The sequence below is a fragment of the Opisthorchis viverrini genome (assembly GCF_000715545.1).
Source record: "Opisthorchis viverrini unplaced genomic scaffold opera_v5_10, whole genome shotgun sequence".
Classification (NCBI taxonomy): Eukaryota; Metazoa; Platyhelminthes; class Trematoda; order Opisthorchiida; family Opisthorchiidae; genus Opisthorchis; species Opisthorchis viverrini.
In genome coordinates, this window is record NW_008751666.1 from 465,838 (window position 1) to 486,150 (window position 20,313).

At 46.2% G+C, this 20,313-nt stretch overlaps 1 protein-coding gene across 1 annotated transcript; it reads left to right on the top strand.

Moving 5' to 3' along the window:
• Positions 1–1,760: 1,760 nt before the first annotated feature.
• On the top strand, positions 1,761–19,468 carry T265_12676 (hypothetical protein; the record flags this gene model as incomplete). Its single annotated transcript, XM_009164939.1, has 7 exons — positions 1,761–1,824; positions 1,899–1,967; positions 2,002–2,577; positions 6,160–6,354; positions 12,321–12,915; positions 14,638–16,030; positions 19,189–19,468. Coding segments are annotated over 7 exons (3,165 nt in total), but the record flags the coding sequence as incomplete, so codon positions are not given.
• Positions 19,469–20,313: the final 845 nt, after the last annotated feature.

Here is a 20,313-nt window from a genome sequence, read left to right on the forward strand (position 1 = left end):
CCAATTTTGCAAAGCTCCGCGTTTCCTTCAGGCTGTAACAGCTCCATTCTGAGGTCAACGCATCGTTCACATACGCAGCAACACCAGATACTTCTGATCGCATGTCCCTGCTTGTCCTCTGCAAACTCCCCCATAATCACATATGCCAACTCCAGTTCGCATCGATCACATACATGAATATCGATTATCGCTTTTAAACAGGGCGGTGTCGTACCATTGAAGCAGTTGAGAATGGTGACAACATTTGGTTGTTTCTTATTTCAGGCGGCATTCTAGTTCGCATCAAAGTGCTCTCTAGCAGCTCTCTTGGACACCTTTACCTATTTTGAGTCCATAATGTGGACGCGTTGGTCTTATTACCCCGTTTGAATGGCAGCAACGAACCTCTGTGAACCCCCGACGGACCCAAGAATATCCTAACTACAATGGCGGAAATAAATGGCCCGTCCAAGATGTTCATGTACAGGGCTGTATACGGACCCATATACGGCGTTGCGATGACGCTACCGCGACTACCATACCCGGTCTGATGGTTTGCCCGTAGTCCACTACATCTCTAATATTTCCCAGACAAGCTTGTTACCTACGAGACCGTTTCATTCAATTTAATTAGTGCAGGGGCTTAAAAGCAGTGACCACCTTATTGTGGCGTCTGTATATTCCGCTCGGTAACCCAATAGTTCACCCAACGGCACTTTTGGTGGCTCGGTATATCGGTGAAGTCAAACCCTGCCTTGAGCAAGATATAACGTATGCGGACCATCATAAGAAAAAACAAAACCTCACTAGCTGGGACGAATTTCTTGGGATCGGCGGGACGCTTGCGGCTACCACAAAAGTATTTTCCATACCCAGGTCGCGAATAGCCACACCGATTTGAATTTACGCAAACGTTATAGACGTGATTATCGTCTAAGTCGTTTTGAAATTATCTCCAAATCCAATGCATAAGTAAACACGGGAATAAACAAGCTATTCCACAAAATTTCCCACCGTTATTATAGAGACGATTCTCCAGGACAACGGCAGCCATTAAAATACGAATTCCGCGCGTGCAGTGGGTTCAGGGTTCGTTTAAATAACTTCTCATAAAACTGCGGTTGCTTGGGGAGATTTTAAAGGCATGAAAAAGTACCATCAAATGCTGAAACATTGCGTTAAAGTTTTTTTCGAACCACGGTTTCAGAGAAGTTTAGGGTGGGCGTCCAGAACGCGGCCTGAAACAGGAGCACGAAATTGTGAGAAATAAGTTTCGTACGTCTATCGGTATAACCAGACGAACTAGAAATCCATAATTCAGCGCAGCGTAACGAGCAGCACGTATGCATTCGAAATGGCGAATATATACAGCATATGGAATGTTAAAACAAGAGAATAATGAATAGTGTATCAGCCATGTTCATCACAGAAATAAATTTCGAAAGTACCGCGACAACACATCAACGCAGTTGCCAGATATTCGTCAGTTGTTCTTATCACTTTTTTTCAATAATTTCTGCGGTTCATGTCATTTTTGACTTATTACTTCCACGCGCCAATGAGCACCTTGTGGCAATTGGTGGTTACCAACCCACTGCTTCGCTTGACATTCATTAAATTGCTTAGTTCCCTAGATATCAAGCTGCGACACTTGACCCGTGAACAGATTCCTTGTGCTTTCATGGGCACAACTCGCTGTCCATGCGACTGATGGCTTCGGAATAGAGTCGTTGTTTTACCACGCAATTAAATCAGAAAAGCGCGGTGGCCGAAATAATTCACTGGATCATGGGTGATGAACTCTGCGGTGGCCCCAGCGCAAGTCGTCAGCAAAAGCGGCGAAAAGTTCGTATCTCTAGCTTTTGAATGCTTCAAAAAACCTGTTTTTGGTTTGCTAACTGAACCGTTTTATTTTTCAGTCCTTTTTCCGCCGGATAGCTGATTCGTTATCATCTTTTGTGCCGACTTCCATCTTTCCCTCAAACACGGTAAGTGTCATATCTGTCACTTACTTGGTTCCAGGAATCTGATGCGTATCGGAACCTCGATGGTGATCCAGATTCTATTTCAACGATCCCTTCCACCAGACTGGGTAAAAAGTCCCAGGAAATGCGCGATTGTGACACCCAGACGCTGAACTTACTCGATAATTGTGGGGATCTTAGCGTCGACTTGGACGCACTGGAACACTCAGATGACCAAATGAGTGCACACTCGTCTACCAGCGGAGTTTCATCCCTGCTACCTCGGAAATACAAGCCACGTGGTCTCCCTCCGAATGCTTGTCCAGCCTTGCGAATGGATTGCGTTAATGATACGTATTCCCGTACGAGTGCCACGTGTTCTGACGCTGCCGATTCTATTAATTCGGCGTCGACACTTCATCCTGTGACACCTTGGATATTGTCCCTGAAAGACAACTCACCTGAAAGATTAGGTTCGGAAAGATCATCTAAACGACAACGGCTATCAAGTGTCCAGTCCAACTACAGTTCTAACTCAGATGGCTTTCAGAATTCTCTATTCTATCGTTCGAAAACCACGTATGGCGGGGCAGCTAGTTGTGGATTACCAATAAGGCGGCATGATTTATTCAAGGTAAGGATGCGCCATCTGTTTATCGGCTTTTGGAAAGCCGTGTGTTTGGTTTTTTTCTTCATCCAGTGTTGTTCAGTCGTCGCATTCATGTGACAATTCTTAGGCATCTTGTGGAATTATCCACAGCAGGCTCCTGACGTGACCGCGGTGTTAGAAAATCCAGAGCCTTAGTCTTGTATGGTATAGATCCGGTCTCCGTTTTAAGTTGTAGTAGCAATGGCTTAGCGATGGCCTACACGGCTTTCTGAAGGCATGGTGAACTATCCGTTTTGTGTAGTATTTGTCTCGCAAAACGTTCGCTATGTGGTATCGGTGATTTGTCAGTTTATCCAGTTTGTGTAAATGGAGAAATCGACACCGACTGCTTGTGTCCACATACGGCTGTGCTAGCTTTCTTTCCTGCTCTTCTGTGTCTTTTTCCTAATACTTTGGCAAGGGTTTATGGCAGCTAAGTACCCGTCGATTTTGCGGGCATGTGAAAACTGAAGATTAAGATGGACGACGTGAATCTGTCGGTGAAGTGCATTCGAATCGCTGTAAGCTCCTGCTGTTAGTTTCTAGTTCATTTAAGCTTTTTTGAACTGCACTGTTGGGATCTAACGATAGCCACAATGAACAGTGCAAACTGAAAAGTCAAACGGCTTTGCTGTCGCATACTGACCATCATCATCATTGTCAGCTGTAATAACCGCGTACTCGTCGAACAGTGGTTGTAGCTGCCGCAGTTTTGTTCACTGAGTTTTTGGGGTAGGATGGGTAGCTGCGCATTGCAGGCAGGAGATGACAAATTGGTGCATAAATCCAGCACCGACAGTGGGCTGCCAAGTAAGGGGATTGGGAAACAATGGATTGAAGGCAATAGCTTGGATGCACTAGCGCCATCGAGTTCGCGACCGGGTCATACCTGACAATGTCTCTAACAATTGATGTGGACCGCTTCGGGGTCCCCATCCAGGAAGACGGCAATCACCAGCGCAGCTGAGTTTGCTGGTAATGCTTTCACACTTCGCTGCCAAGTCATTGTTTGACTGCTTCTGGGTCTCTTCCACCCTTCACGTGGTGTGCGAAAAGCCTTTCGGGGAGGTCGCTCGACTAGCATAAGCAGCACGTGGCCAAGCCAGCACAACCTATGCAGTGTGACCGAATACTAACCGGAGAAACAAAACTCAGTGTAACGGCAGGTAAAAAGATGGCTTAGCAATTCATCCTCATAAACTCGAAACAATGGTCGGAGAATTTTGAAGGACGGTTAGCTGGCCTGCTGAATTACCACTCCCATAGACAATGCCCGTGGGTGATTAGACTGAATCTTGCTCCCGAAGAATTATGTTACCTAGTGGCTCTGGTGTCGAGGCTCCTGTCTCGAACGCTGACATCCGGGAAGACAATACTACGACCTTATCTGAAAGTGATTGACAAGGCACATTCCCTCCGATGGATTCTTGAACAGCGACGTTACTTCAAGCGCTGACTTCGCCCCTGAACTGAAGGTTATCTTTGGAGCCGCTGATCGTAGGATACTATTACAATGTGGACACGCAGATTTATGGTAACTCAGCATGAGTTAACTACATTCAGCGGTGTTCAGTGCGCGACTGTCATCCCTTGCACCTAGTCATCATGGAAGACTCATTGTCAGGGATGGCATCGTCACTGTTGAAACCGATGCTCCACTGCCGTATAACCACAATTGGTTTCATAATCAAAACCTTAAACTGACAACACAAAAGTGCACAAGAGACCTGGCGCAAGCCTACACCTTCGAACTCCAACGGTCAGTCTGGAAACCGACACACCTTCGGGGTCTTGCTGCCATGCCACCCAAAGGAAGCACGAGGACTTGGATACAACCAGGTTGTCCAAGCCTAGACAGGAGAGGTAGAACCACGCGGGTTTGAACCACTGAGCCACCTCGCCCCAGGTGATGTTATGGAATGTGTAGCTTTGACAAAGAGGTCAAACAAAATTATCAGGACCGGCATCTCGAACGCCTGCCGGATACTTCTGTACCCGACGTTAGCTCTGCAGCGATTGCTCATTATGATTAGTGCATCCGCGTCCACTGTCTACCTCGTGCTCCGTTTTGTTCCACATCCCACAACGTGCATCATGAGACATCGTGAACAACATATCAACAATAGGTTCTGTGAACTCGTAAAGGGCGGAATGCGGTTTCACATTGTTTTCACGTTACACTCGAAGTGTACAAGGACAACACGACCAATAAACACAGTCAACACACTCGCGCGCGCAGCGGGTAGGGATTCAGCCAAACACTTCCAGTCGACTGACAATTACGGAACACGTGTAGGAGCTATACTTGCGCAGAAAACACGTTCCTGTCGTCCGGACTTTCCAGGGACTCACGAGGTATCCACAAACGATAAGTCACCTTTTGACTTATTCCGTCGTTCGCGCTGTATTTGTCATGGAACAACTGGTAACTAAAAACTACTACCATATTAAAAACTGCTTTTAGTGCATACACTTTCTGAGTTGTATCACGGCAATCATAACCTGTGCACTAATAACTCCCACTGGAAACAGCTATCCACGGTGTTCACCCGAAACCTTCCTTTGCGGCACACCTCAGCCAACTTCATTCGAATACTAGATCTCTGATAGGTCAGATTCATCCTGGTCGTAACCACAGCTCAGACCGCGAATGCCGAATGATTTAAAAATGCGAAAAGTTTCGGGAACGCCCTCAAGCCACGTAGAATCATGTTACTTACAACCAGCAGTAATCTGATGCCACATCGGCCGTCGCGGGGTCTCACCAGCTGGGTCGCCTTACTTGCTGCACAGAGCAGGGCGAGTAAGCGAAAACATGTTACTTCTGACGCTTTTCCTACCCTACGCCATAAAGGTTTGAATACCTTCTCCACATATCCCATCGCTAGGACTGAACGCACTGTTTACCGTGCATCACACTTACCTGCAGCGTCTGCACGTCAGACTTGAGTACGACCCATAAACACTCCTAATTCTGTTTTCAAACCTTGGTACCCTGTCTACTTAGCTGTCATTTTTGTGTCACTACTGGAACACCATTCTTGTGGAGCCGTCGCCAGTATTCGAGTTTTACGTATGAACATTCGTGACTCTGCCGCTTGACCCACAGTAGTGGAAAAATTCAAAAAGTAGGACAGCTGTGCTAAATCAGTTGGTAGAGCATTTGCCCGGAAAGCCAGAGATATGGGTGATTGAAAACCCGCCCATAGACTCTCTTCGTTTACACTATGTGGACGTGGGTTCACATTCAAGACCAAGGTACTTTGCTGTTGTTTCGATTTTTGAGAATTTGACAGAGCCTCCTTGCTTCAGTCAACCGGTTCAATAAAAATTTCACGTGCCTTCTGAAGCCACATATATTGAGGTTATCTGAAATCGCATCATTTCGATTTGGTGTGCGTACGATGAAGTCCTCTCCCATAGGTAAACGGTGAAACTAACAGTCATTGTCTACACATAGCAGTTTTCATCTCCCCAAATGAGGCACTTCTGTCAGCACACGCCTTCCTACTGCTCCACGCACTTCCAGTTACCACGTTTCGGTCTTCGTATTGTTTTTGGTTTCAGACAACGGTACCATTGCGCTTTGAACTGGAATCTCAAGCCACAGGATCAGGATCTAATGCGCTGGGTGTTAATGGCCCAAATCTCAGCTCAACTGCACGCCGTATCCTCGAAAGTTTGGAACGCTTTACAACGCCACTGGCAACAGCCGATCGTATTCCCATGCCGCTTCATTCTCAACCTTCTACGCCAGTTTCGGTGAGTTTACCAGACCTGTACTCGGTTGTGTTGCGCATTTGGTGCTTGCTACTGTTGGTGCTCCACTGTAGTTTACAAGTCATTGCCCATGACTGTGGCAGTGCGTGGTCTTGCTGGCGGTGGTGCAACCTCTATATCGGCCCTTATTTTGCTTTCTTGTCGACTATAGTTCATCAAAAGGTGCGGTAGGTTGATAGAACCTTTTATAGAGAATTAAGTAGAATTGTCGCAGCTTTATTTATAGGGTTATCTCGGAATGCTTCACAAGAATTCACTAGAATCTCTGTGATGTGAGCCAAAAGTACCAAGCTGTAAGTGCTCGATCCTGATGGGCTGGAATTCTATCTAACCGAGTCATATTTTAGTTTGCACCATAAACTGCTTGGGACGCATCGATCCAATCTCCTCCAGACGAGCATCCCCCAAAAAACTAAGTGGAAGGTTTTCCCATGACGTAGTAGTGTATTAGCCATAAACCGTTTACTATCCTACGGTGGTTGGGAAATACTCCCTGAGTACTTCAACGAAGTACTTCGAAGTACAGTGGTTTTGGGTATGCGCCGACGATGTACGTTAGGGTACTTAGAAGCTACATTCGGAAGCCAATACCCCAGACCTAGGTTTAACTTCGAACGTGTGATTCGGTCGTGTCTCCTCCGCTGATGGTACTTATTTCGGGGTCTCTGCAGAGATTACCTCCCACCACAGCTGATTTTGGCGAGACAAAGTGCTACAACTGTGCTAGTCTATTTTAGTAAATCCTTGTAATCGGAAAAGGTCAGGAGAAGAGGGATCAAACATCCTAGCTACCTACACCTACAGCACTCAGCCAGACAATCCAAATGGGAACGGACAACATGAACGCCGCTGACACTGGTTAGCAGCCATATTGTTCAGTGTCTCCAGCCAAGCATTGCGAAGGTCACTTGGTGACGAACAGCACTGAGAGACATCTCAGCTTTCCGTAACATCATTCCCTTCTGCCATACCAATTACCTTCCACCTCTAGGTTTCTGTCACTTCGAAGTATGCACGGAAAACGGCTGAGCAACTCAGGTGGCCAAAAGTACTCAGCCTCACGATTTGACCGCTCAACTTTTTCACATGTAAGAAAGACGTTGGAATGAGTGGTTGTTTTGTCTACCGGAGGATTCTTTGTCCCTGTTGCGCGTATCACCTTGAATGGTTCACGAATGGTTCCCAGAGTTTCCCGCCTGCTCCATCTCTTTCTGGATCAACCAAGCTTCTCGATCTGCGCAGCCGCTCCTTCTAACCTATAGTCTGAAAGTTCGTCTCGCGGCATTGTACTGTTGCCTAGGAATAATACGTGTTCGAGTTTCAAGCGGTTTTGGGATTCTGTCCGAGACCCACTTTCTGGGTCTAGTTGGTTGAACCGTTCCACAAGCGAAACGCCCAGAATCTTTCAGGGTTGTGTACAACACCTTGTCCCTCTTGTCCGAAAGGGACTTCAGTAGGTAGTTCTGGTAGACTTGTTGCACATCAGGGTCTGCGAGGTTTGCGCATCTTGCACGCCCCTAAAAAGCGCAACGAAAAGCAGCAACGGATAAGCGCGTGATCCGATTCCACAAAGATGTTCCAGATCGAGCACCAGTCAGTAATTAACCCGCCCCATCTAAAGCTAACGGTGAAATGGCCTATCTGTGTTGGAGGTTGACTCGCATGCGGGGTGCAGCATGCGACCGACCGGCTCCGGTGGTTTCAGAAGTTGGTATTGCACAGAAAGTCTGTGGTCAGCGCGTAACCGCGACGGGCGCTCGCCGTTGTCTGTGCTTCCTGATTCCAATCCTAGACGTCTTCCCGGTTGAGCAGCGCTAAGTCTACCTACTTACATATCCGTTTCCCCAGCAACCACAACAATATCTGAGTTCTTAGGCACGCAAAGCGTCGTAAAAGCTGTCTGGGTTTACCAGGGCTACAATCTATTGGGATGTAAGCAGACACTGTGAACAGGCGGCGATTGTCGGTCCGTTTATAGAATACCCTCAGACGTTGCCAAACGAACCGCATAGAGGCGACGATCAACTGACAACCATTCTGCTAGGGACCATCCAGTTCAGTGGCCTAGAACAATGTCATCATCAGAAATACCAGTCGCAGCTGTTTTTGGATCACCAAGGTTGCGCAACCAGAAACGAGCAGAAACCGATGGCAAGTTAGTTCGACAACCGCACTGGGTATTGGATTGTCGTTTCAGATAAACAGCACATGTGTACGGAAAGCGAGTTCAGTGTACATGCAAGAGCAGTCTGTTGTCCGGCTTGTTTCAGACTGCGAACGTTTAAGCCTGCCAAATGAAATGAGCGAAGGGGTTCGAAGAATGACTTCGAAGTGTCTGTGGCCGTGGCGGCCGTGTTTCTCTATATTGCAGCTGACGGCAATAGGCGCTAACGAATTGACCAGTCCTTAAGAATGATCCTGCGGATACCTCACTAGTAACGGGTGAGGAGGGCAAGAGGGAATATATAGAAGGTAAAAGGGGCGTCAGCATTAGCCTGCTGTGTACAAGAAGTAAGACGACGTGGCTGATAACACCACTACGTCCGATGTAATATGAGGGCATTCGTAAGTGTGCCGTTCGTGGTTGTACGTGGGCTGGGATACTCTAGGGAACCAAAACCTAGACAAGTAATCTTCAGCTGCAACGTCCTTTCAGTGCCTAGTTGACACGTCACCCGAAAGAAGTATTAGGGCTCAGATGCTGCCAGGTTGCTCAAGCCTTAACAGGAGCAGTCAGGATGCAGAGTTTGGGTTCGAACCACAGACCTTCCGTTCAGTAAGTTCGTGCCTTAGCCACCGTGCTTTTTCGGCTAAACCGAGACAGGAGGATAATTTGGCTCAAAAACCTGAGCATAAGGTAGCAATGATCTCCGTAAAACCTCCAAAGGAGCCTACATCTTTAGTGAGCAGTTCGCCACACTTGTCAGCTCTCAATCTTCAGAATCAGGAGACTTGCTAATCAAAACGTGAACAGTGAAAACCTGATGCAGGTGTGACACCTACACTCACTAGCATAGCTTAAGCGGTTATGGAGGTGCAAAAACCGTCACATCTCTGTGGGATCCAGGTTCAGTTAGAACACCCTTTCGGTGTGTAACTACCATGCCACTCTAAAGGGGCACCTAGGGCTGGCATACTGCCAGGTTGCCCAAGCCTAGACAAGAGAAGTCGAGATGCAGAGACTGGACGCTTGTAGTAACGGTATTTTTATCAGCTTACTTCTCGTCTGCGTTTCCCAGGCTAGCGTTCAGGATATATATATATAGCGCAAACGGTAGTAAATTTCTGGAAATTCTGATGCGTTCTGGATGCGCTATTGGTAACCGGCATTCGGCCAATACTGGGTCATGATTAGCTGTTGGGTCCAGACTTTCGGCCAATCAGATTTTGGCGTGATACCGGACCGGCAATCGTCCCGATTTTTGGTCACTCTTGCGTGGGATAGGCCTCTCGACCGTAGCGGCACCTGACTGTGAGTGGTTAAGAGGGACCCGTGTGGAATTCCACTTAACACCACTACCATATCATTTTTGAGCATGCGCATTATATATTCCATGCTTTAGAAAGCTCAGTTTCTACATGTCCCCTGGGAGCTTACGGAAAGCGCTGGAGGATGTGGACAATTTTCACTACCTCGATGGTTGATTATCTCTCGTGGAAGTGTATCCCAATCTAAAACTGCCAGTGTCATGGTGGTCGGGCTGTGCTGTAATGATCCTGCGGGCTATACTCGCTGGAACTCAGTCCCTAAAAGTCGAACCATGCCAGGAAGACCAACGAGGAGCAGCGAGTCCCCATGCTGTGAATGATCGTATTACGAGGCGATCTGGAAGTAAGGTCTACGATAGGTGTGTGAAGGCATTAAGGCGTTTCCTTCAAGTGACCAGCATGTCCCTATTTATGGATGCTGCGATGCTGCCTTCCTCCTATGAAGGACGAGTTAGAAAAGGTCAGCCTCAGAACCTCAAACCGATCGCCCATCGGTTAACTGTGACCGCTGGTGCATTATTCAGTACGGTCGAAATACTTCTAAAACAAAAGGGCCCGGCGTTGCTGCTCAATTCTAAGTCTGAGAAGGACGAATTTTAACAAGGTCTGTCATTACTGCTGTGGTCAGCAAGAAAAACGGATATAGTAATCCTAGTGGGTGAAATGAATGCCCGCGTTGGATGACTAATTCCGGAAGAAGCACAGTTAGCTGGTAGATTTGGAGTCTATGCTGAGCGTACGGGTAATGGGGAACGAACTCTTCAGTTGTGCGCAAATCACCATCTGTTCCTCGTCAATACGAACTTCCAACACAAACGCTCACGCCGAATTACTTGGAGGCTACCTACCAAAAGGCAGTCGTGGACCCAGTTGGACCAAATGGCTATTAGTTACCGATGAAGAGCCTCAGTTAAAGATTGTCCTTCCTTCTGGGTGCACAGCTTTGTTCTGATCACGCCATTCTGCGGACCTGCTTAGAACTGCTTTCCGCCAGCACTACGCGTGCCGAAAGACAGCAGCCCCGTTTCAGTAGCTAAGGAGTATCGAACTGATCTGACTAGAAAGCTAATAGAAACGTACAATCATGTGGATGGTGAAGATTGCTTGGAGGTTGAATGGAGGCCACTTAAACAAGCTATGCTTCAGATTTCAGCTTTCAGTGTTCGTTCAGGCCATACGAAACGACCAAATAAACACATCGTCGAGATCAGCAGATCTTGTTACTGCTAGCATATAATCAAATCACAGTAAAGTTGCTGACAACTCTGACAACGCGCGACCTCTTTTACCCTTTTTGAACTCATCAAAGTCCAGTCGCCGTGTTTCGGTTCACTTGAACATCAAATTATATACAAGCGGCGGAGGCTAGGTTAGCGTTAACAGGAAACCTAACTCAATCGCAACTGAATCTCATGAAATTAATTCAACCGGTTAACCAAACTGGATAATGTCCACAGCTTCTGCCAGACAATGCCCTTGTAAATCAATATTTGATACCCTGCATGAACACTTGACTGAGTCCCCTAAAAACTGGTCGTATATCATCACTAATTGCTCTTTGGTCGCATGCATAAAATGGGTTCCGATTGAAAAACTACCCGCAAATTTGCCGTTAGGAGCCTTCCTAGTATTTCGCCCATGGGCTCACTTTTGAAGGGCAAACAGAAGGTAGTTCTTCTTTCTCCCATCTTAGTAAGCATCGGTGCACTAGCTATCCAGGTGTACCCAATTCTTAATACCGTAATTCAGAGGATCTCTTTGCAATCACGATTATTAGTAATATGATATATTACTTGCTTTATCCCGGTTACCGTGTTTCGCTACACGTTGTAGGCATATTACAATATCACGTCTTTCCCATTCACTGAACCGAACAAAAGGAAATTTAGGAAGAGTTAACCGGGGGAGTGATGGAACAAAAAGATTGCAGCAGAGGTTGCGAATGACTTTGCCGTAGCACCTCTGTGTTGGATTTCAAATATGGGTTAAGTGCTTAGAGACGGCCCCATTGGCATTCAGCCCCGCATCCTGAAGTATGCCGTCTGCACGACCCACCCACAAAATTCTAGATATGTATGCGGCGACCCCGAGAAAGTATCCGTTTCGCGTCCTCTGCATACATAAATATTTTTCAGCTTATCAAATACGTCCGAACGGTAACCATGTACCCTCGAACGATTGTGTACAGACAACGCAGAGGCTCAGCAGATGAAATAATCCCCGTTCATCATGTTCCCCATAATTTGTTCGGACACCAGCTTGCGTAATTGTTGGTTCAGAATTTCTCCCTAGGACGTTGCCTCCAGGATTTATTACCCCGTGTTTCACCGTCTCTGGTAGTTTGCATGTTGCACTAGCGTTTGGTCGTTCGACCATTCATTTAATTGCCCGAGCACCCCATCCCTTTTTTTCAACAGAAAAAATCTTTCAGAACCCATCGATTCCCACCATATATACAGGCATATAATCATTTGAAAACAGTTCAGCGACGGAAGTTGGACGCTTCAGGACGTCCGCCTTTGCCAGAAATTCCGATTCCCGTGGGAACTGCTTTGAGCCATATCAGGTCTGTTGCCGATAGAACAGATTCGACACCTGCTGCAGCACCCGTAACCGTGTCTTTCGGAGTGAAGTTGCCTGAATCCGCTCGTACGGAACTAGGATTTCAGCATTTACCCCTTCTTACCACTCACGTACCAACAGCATCCGTCCCTTCGGTCCCTGCACAAGCTCCCCTTCTGTCGCCTTCAGCTCCAAACCCATCACCTGAAACGTCAAAAACATTTACTTTCGCCCCTCCGCTTAAACGGTCACCGTCAATAGCGCGTCAGTTGGCTGCTTTGCCATCGTCACAGCTTCCTTCGAAATACGAGTTCTGCGCCCCAAAGCGCCTTGGTCGGTCTTCTTCGAGCATCCTGCGGTCGAACTCGATATCAGTCGAACCAACAAACATCCCCGCTTGCAGTCAACCTTCAAAATCCCTTTCCTCTCCCATATTTGAAATGATTATGTCTTCCTCTGCGACGCAGCTACCTTCTATGACCGTTTCCCAAGGTTAGTCGTGTTTGAGTTTTCATAGAATGTCCAAGTCTTGTCCACCATACGAATTGTAAGGACGCCGAGGATGCTCTTGTTTTAATTCAGTTCATATGAATAAACTTCGGGTTGTGAAAGCCGGGATGCTTTGTGGCATCGTTTCAGCTGCATTCTCGTTATCTATTTTCTCTAACTATTCACGAGTAATCTAGATCAGTTGCTGGTTCGTTGATTTGTCAGGTTTCCAATAGCACGTGTGTGACTGATTTTTAACAGCAGGGTTCCGTGTTGTCCTGCTGAGAAAATGCCATGAACATTGACATCGGCGGTTTGAACTGAGCACTATAAGTTGTTTGTGAGAAGCCAACTATGCGCGGACATCAAACTGCTGATACCTCTTAATTTCGTACCCAATGTATCAATCACTTACTCGCGGTGGAGGGATATCAGATTGCCGGACATCCTTTAACTCTGATATTATGTAGAAATTTTGGGGTGTCTTTGCTATGTTCACGGTTTACAACCGTGCCTGGAACATGCTTGTGTCATTTGCTTCATATTACTTTGCACCGTAGTAGGAGGCAGCTATCTTCGCAACCGTCTTTTACTGCTAGCTAACTTGGCTTTCTCATATTTTCGGCAGTTTCTTATGGATCCTGCAGCTTGAAGTGGATAATCCTTACAATGAAAAGTCCCTCAAGTTATTAGATCTGGCAGCTATTTCCCATCTTTGCATAGTTCCATGCTGTCCACTGACTAAAGTTTGTTTCGTATTAGCAATAGTTCCGTTATTTCAGCATCCGCGTTCGTTCGCCGATGCCGAGGGACTTTGAATATTCGAATGCATGCGGATCGGTTGATCGAGTACCCTGATGGTACGTATGATTTTTCCACAAAGTTGTGTATTGAAAAAAATCAGTTGCAGCACTCCCTTGCTACACCGTTACCATTTAGCCCGAAGAAATGTGGTTTGGGGTTCTGCCATGTTCTCGATGGAAGCAATGGAAACTTGTGTCAAATTCCACGTAAAGATGCGTTAGGACAATTAAGAAGTTGACCTCATCTGCCGTTGATGTTTGTTCTTCACGCTAACTTCATTTTCATACTCCGTTTTCTCAACAGAAGATTCGTATGTTCCCCACTATGATGTTCCTGGTCTGAGTTATCAGAACAGAGCCTGTATCTAGGTGCAACTGCGACTACACATCAATATATCGAACTAGTAGTCCCTACAACTGGGATTGAAAGATCCGTCGGTGTTCGTGAATTGCCCATTTCTAGTTTTTTGTTACGGCTGTGCCGTACCGCCAATAATCGAATGTGCATGGTTATCGCAGATTGAACTAATACTTGCACTTCAGGCTAACTGCGTGGACAGTTTATTGTAACTTAATGCCGTGTTCAATTACTCTACTTCCCATTAGCAGTAATGTACACTATGTTCAAGTGATTGTGTCTACTAACTGATCAATAGGGATGAACTCAGAAAAACTTATCAGTACATCCCCTGCTATTGAGTTGCAGTGGCCAGCAAAGTACTTCAGTTGACTCGATTGTGTCCGTAGTCGGCTTGTCGTTAATTCCGGGTGGATACGTACGTGTCCTAATACTTATTCACCCGAGGTATTGCAGGTATTAGTGTTTTCGTATACCACTGATTTTTTTGTTTGATCTTTTAAAAGTGCTGTGGTATCATTGAACTATCCTTGATTGTCACTCGACGTTCGTATTGTTTTTTAGGTAAAACTATTCCGTTCCCATTGGGCTCAATGTGGCGGTGCGAAAGTTGTCTTTTAGAAAATGCTGAGTCAAGAGACATCTGCGTAGCATGTTCAATGCCCCGACTTGAGAAAGTGCTCCAAGTGGACAGACCAGTCCCATCAATGTCGTCATCCCTGCCTACCGCTCCCCCCAAATGGGAATGCCCTGTTTGCATGATTTTTAATGAACAGGAGGTTCCAGAATGTATTGCCTGCAAGGCTAAGCGTCCTCATTCAACTAGCACGTCTTCGATGAATCCACCGGTACTTTTGCCCAGCAGCACCTGTGTGGGTAACAAATGGGAATGTCCTACGTGTATGGTATTCAACGAGTCTCTGCAAACTTCCTGTGTTTGTTGTCAAACTGGCAAACCAGGCAACAAATTGGGGGACTTGACATCCCAGGCAACTAGTGCGGATTGGGAATGTCCAACTTGTATGGTCAGAAACTCAACCACCAAGCAATCCTGTCCCTGTTGTTCAACCCCGAAACCAAACACCTTGCGGTCCAGCAGCGCTTCGCCATTCGGAGTTCCTACACCTGTCGTCAGCTTCCCGATTAAATTTGGTCTTTTCGGTTCTTCACAAACCAGTTCAACTTCGACTACATCTTTGGGTGTGACCCGAAATTCCGGGCTCAACTCGGTTGTCACAATCCCTCATTCTGATGTCAGTAACAGCGAAAAAGTAACCGAGCCACTTAAATCATCTGCACCTGTTTTGACTTTCGGTGTACCAACTCCTTGTGTCATTACTCAGCCAACTTCGACATCTACTGTATCCTTGACGGTGGGCACTTGTGCCGTCAGTGCATCAAGTTCATCTAGCTTTATCTTTACACCATTCACCTCTGCGACTGGAGTCTCAGTGGCATCTTCTGTTTCCTTAGTGACTCCAGTACTCAATTTCGGTTCATTGGGCAAGCGTTGTCTGTCTGGTGCCATGCCACATGCCACATCTGACTTTCAATTTGGCCTTCCAAATGCTCCTGAATCCCAAATCCCCGCTCCAAACGGGTTGGTCAACGGTGGGACTGTTGAACTTTTTACGTCGAAGTCAGTCCCTTCGTTCAACTTTTTTGCCGCCCAGCCTGAGTCCTCGAAGAATCAAACCATACCAGTTAGTCTCACTACACCGTCACAGCCGACAGCGCCTTTTCCGTTCGCTTCAACTACGAGTGTCTCTGAGAATGCCACTACATCAGATGGTTTTACTGTTTCATCCTCTGTTTTTCCGAAATTCGGTGCTGTCGACGGTCTCTCGACACCTGCATTTCCCCCCACAGCCAGTGGTCTCTTTTGCTTCGGTGCCGCTGGAAAGTCATCAGACCAGTCTCTGAATTCCAATTCCCAACCCTTCGTTTTTGGTCAAGGGTAAGTCCTATAGGCTATAGGTTTGTGATGTAATCGTTCTGCCATAACACTTTCGGTGTCTAGATTTCCTTCCATCAGTAGGGAGGAACGAAGACTGAGATACTGGCAGATTGCCAACGCCTAGAGCAGTTGAGATACCGGGCCGGACTGAAATCACGGACCATCCGGTCAGTAAGTTCGTGCCATAACCACTAAGCTATCTTAGGGTTTAGAGATTGACCGTCACTAGTATTAGACTGCCTTGTTGGCGTTTGGGTGGGAACTTCAGCGCTCTTATTATAACTGGACAGCAATTTCGAGATATTATAATCCGTTTCACGCAAGCTGTTTCGATTAAGTACCACGGGAACTTCAATCGATTCAATAAACTCGCCTTTTGGTTGTGTGCTGTGTGTCTTTTGTTACCACACATATATCTTCGCGTCATGCTTCCTTATAAGTCAGACTTTTTGGGCATCAGTCTCGGTCATTTTTCCATGAATTTACAGTGATAATGTGTTGGGACTATTTGCGCTCCATGTCGTCTATCGAGCTTGTTCGTTCTGCGTCTACTCTGTTGAAATTGGGACTCCTGATTCCATCAGACTTCCATATTGTATCCCGAATGGCGCTGCGCAGCATATTCGTCAACTTTATTTTCCACCCTCAGTTCATAGTATTCTCCTTGTGCTCTCATGGTATAGTATAGAAACGAATGCTTCAGCTGAATTTAGTGCAACACGACCCAGAGGACAATGCAGAACTGTTTAGTCTTCCCCGAGGTTCTGAGTTTTGTAATGGATAGTTTGTATCAAGCGATCGCTATAAAAGGTGTTACCCTACCTTCTTGAGAGTAATCACTATATCGCCGACGGAATCTGCCTAACTCTCAGTACTCGATAGATGGCTCTCACTGCTCCGAAGCCATCCTTGCTCTTGATTTTATGCTGCTCGTACTCTTCTGTGGTCTTTTACATTGGTTCCCTTCTAAACGGTAGATTGTTGCAATTGTAGCATCCTTTCGCCTCTTGATTACAATTTACCCTGATCAGGACACGATGTTTGTAGTTTTAGCGTGTGGGGGTAGTTCAGGATATGGAGCACGAGCTTCTGATGACCACACCTACGTTTTGAATCCAGCCTTCATTTTTGCGTGCTTTTGTTCTTCCACTTACGTGGCAGCTGCAGATCAAAAGGGTGGAACAGCTGAGTCATCATAATTGATTCGCCTCAAACCACCTAAGCCACTATATCCCGAGTCAGTTTCAAAAATTTCCTTAACAGCTGCAATCGAAGAGCGACCTGCATAGATCGTAATCAAGTGCTGATTCCAGCGATGGAGTTTGTTGATGGCGTGAAGACCATGCTGCTCCATATCACCTTCAAGCCTTATCTTCAGTTGTCATCCAGGGCAAGACCGCCCATCCCCGCTTGATATAGCGACTAAGGCTTTTTATGGAAATTGCAGCATCACTGCTGCGCAATAACTGTCCAAGCCATTGTGTGCCTTGTCAAAGGACCTTAGATAGGCGTAATAAGCCATGGCGACAGCGCTTTAAGATCTCGCTGTTAGACCATATATTTATGGGTAATGAACTTTTCGCACAAGTGAATAAAAGCCTATTACTCCCAAATGCCCTTTGGCGTGGAGTTCACGTTTCGCCAGCGTGGCGGGTCGTCGCGTTGATGAGCCGAGGTTTTTGTGTACCTGTTAATTCCACTTCTTTAGAACAGTGTGCTGTTCAGCCGCATGAAAGCATGTGTAGCGCTATTAGTCCGTTGCATGAGATGACTTACTCCATTTATCTAAATTCCATACCACTTCTTCCTCTCTTCGCTATGATGATAAGTCAAACGCGTTCGGACAGGTATAGGAAATTTGGTCGTTGTGGTGTATGTTGAAGTTCTTCCACACTTCTCGCTCAACAGGATGTCATCAGTCTATTCCAAGCTATTACCCAGGCTTGAGACTCAGATGAACACTAGAGTATGCATCCAATACCTGAAATCTTTGGCTTACCGGGTGAGTGCTCTTCCAACTGACCAACCCCAAACACTTTCCCAGGTAGCGGTAATTTAGTTGGCACAACGGCTGATAAATCTTTTCGTTGGCATCGTATGTTCATAGGTCCACTCAAGATTAACCAACTTTGTGAGCATGCCATCAACTGAAAGGACTGTCCACGTTCATTCCCGATCACCAAAGTCAAACGCGTTTCGAAATGCAACGAAGTGTTCTCTGACAGGTTGGTGAAGTTATCGTCATTCTTAGGTCTAGCGTAGTACTAATGTTCGGACCGCATGCAAATGCTCTGGCCGCAATATCGGTCAGGTTTACTGCACGATAATGAGCACAAACGATCTATCGCCTTTTGGCTGAAGCCAAATGGACGATGTACGTAGAGAGTGGTCCCTTGCAACTCATTCGGCCATCCCAGTCGCCTGCTACCAGTAACACCTCACCATCATGTCTTGTAACTTTGAGCTTGTGCTGAACTGGAGATTTGGTGAAGTTCTTGATAGTCAGTAACATATTGATATTCTTCCGCATAACATGAGCACACTAGCTGCGACGGACTTTACGGGGGAAATGGAAGAAGCTGATCATGAGCGGCGAATTTCTTGTTTTTCTAAACGGAGACCTGAATGGACGGAAACTAGTGTCACCGAACTCCAGTAGATAGCGAATTTGTTGCGGTATAGCTGTTCCACCCTACTGAGTTCGAGGCTTTTCGTAGTGAGGTCGATTTTGGTGGTGTTATATAATTCTGCTGGTTGTTGTTCATCATCGGATTTGGCATCCTACAATCTTGTTTTTCATAGCCTGTTTTTTTCTTGAAAGACGGCCTCTTTTCAAACTACTCAGAAAATTCCATATTACCTTCTCGAAGCCCCACTCTGTTTTGCTAGCCCGTTTTCGTCCATTTATCCTCATTCATCTTTTCCGATATGGCTAACCCAGTGATGCAGCCCGTGGTGCACTAGCATCCCATTAATTTTCCCACCAAGCCATTGTTATAGTTTGAACCCCGACTATACGTTCCGGTTTTTGTTTTCCTGACCAGTTCTCCATTTCTCACCACCGACACTGTGGCGTACCTGACCTGTATTTGACCTTCATGGTTGTTCCTCTCATTCTGGTTTCAGTGGTTCGCAGCCGACTAGTAATGTGTTCTCAGTCAATTCTACGGCCCCTCGAAAGAAGGCTCACGCAGTTCGGCGCTTCCAGCGATGATCCATCCTTTTGAACTCCATACTTTATTGTTCCACTCATTCAATGAACCTTGCTTCAGATCCGATCAATCTTACGCGCTACACGTGCACCTGGAACTCAACAATGTTTGCATCGCCTTTGTACATAAATTGACTGCGGAATATTTTTTCACTCTTCTGTACAAAACTATCTGCCTTTCCAGAGTTTCTGTCAATCACGTGCTATGCCAGCCTTGTTCAATTCCAGGTGTATCAGACTGAGGAGGTGACCCTTCCATTGTACATTCCCCCTTCGGAATACCGGTCGAAGTTACCATATTTCTCCGGTTTTCCCTACCCGGTTGTTGCAATGTCTATTTTGTTCAGTTCCCCCACTGATCCTGCATCTCACACTATCCTGCAATGCACTAGTACTCATGCGCGATCCTTACCCGGCTTCTATATTAATTTTTGGTTTCAGTGCACCCAGAGTTTTGCGTTACCTGTTCATACGTCTTTTCTATACTGCATCACCGTTAGCTAATTTTGAATTTACCAGGGATGCCCGCCTGAGTATCGGGATTTTACTTAATTTGTTATCATGAACGCCTGTTTACTCTGTTCTTAGTACGAGGGAATTTAGACATTTTCAATTGAGATTTCATCCCGTAAGTGAGGCTAATTTATGGTGAAAAGTTGGGAGGTGTTACTAAACGGTTTTGTAGATTCATGTCCCCATCTATGCTTCTGAGTAGTAAGCTCTCAAGATCTGGTACGTAGCACAAGTGCTGCGCTTTTCAAAGTTCTGAATGTTCGACCTGATCGACTAGATCTTGTGGTTTGCTCAGAGTCGATGTTACTCTGCATAAGCCAGTGGCAGATCCAACGGTTTCATTTAGTTTCCACTAGGTGGGATGTGCTTACTGTAGTCGCGTTGAAACGAAATGGCTTCCAATCGGTAGCCACTTAAATTATGCAGTCAAATTCGTATGCCTATATGTATGTCTGCTGGAAGCAGCTGAACTTTATGATCTTCACTGGGTTGTTTGTCGCTTTGATACGCGTCTAGTGAATTGAGTTCGACCAGGTGCAGAAGAAATTCTCCACTGTCA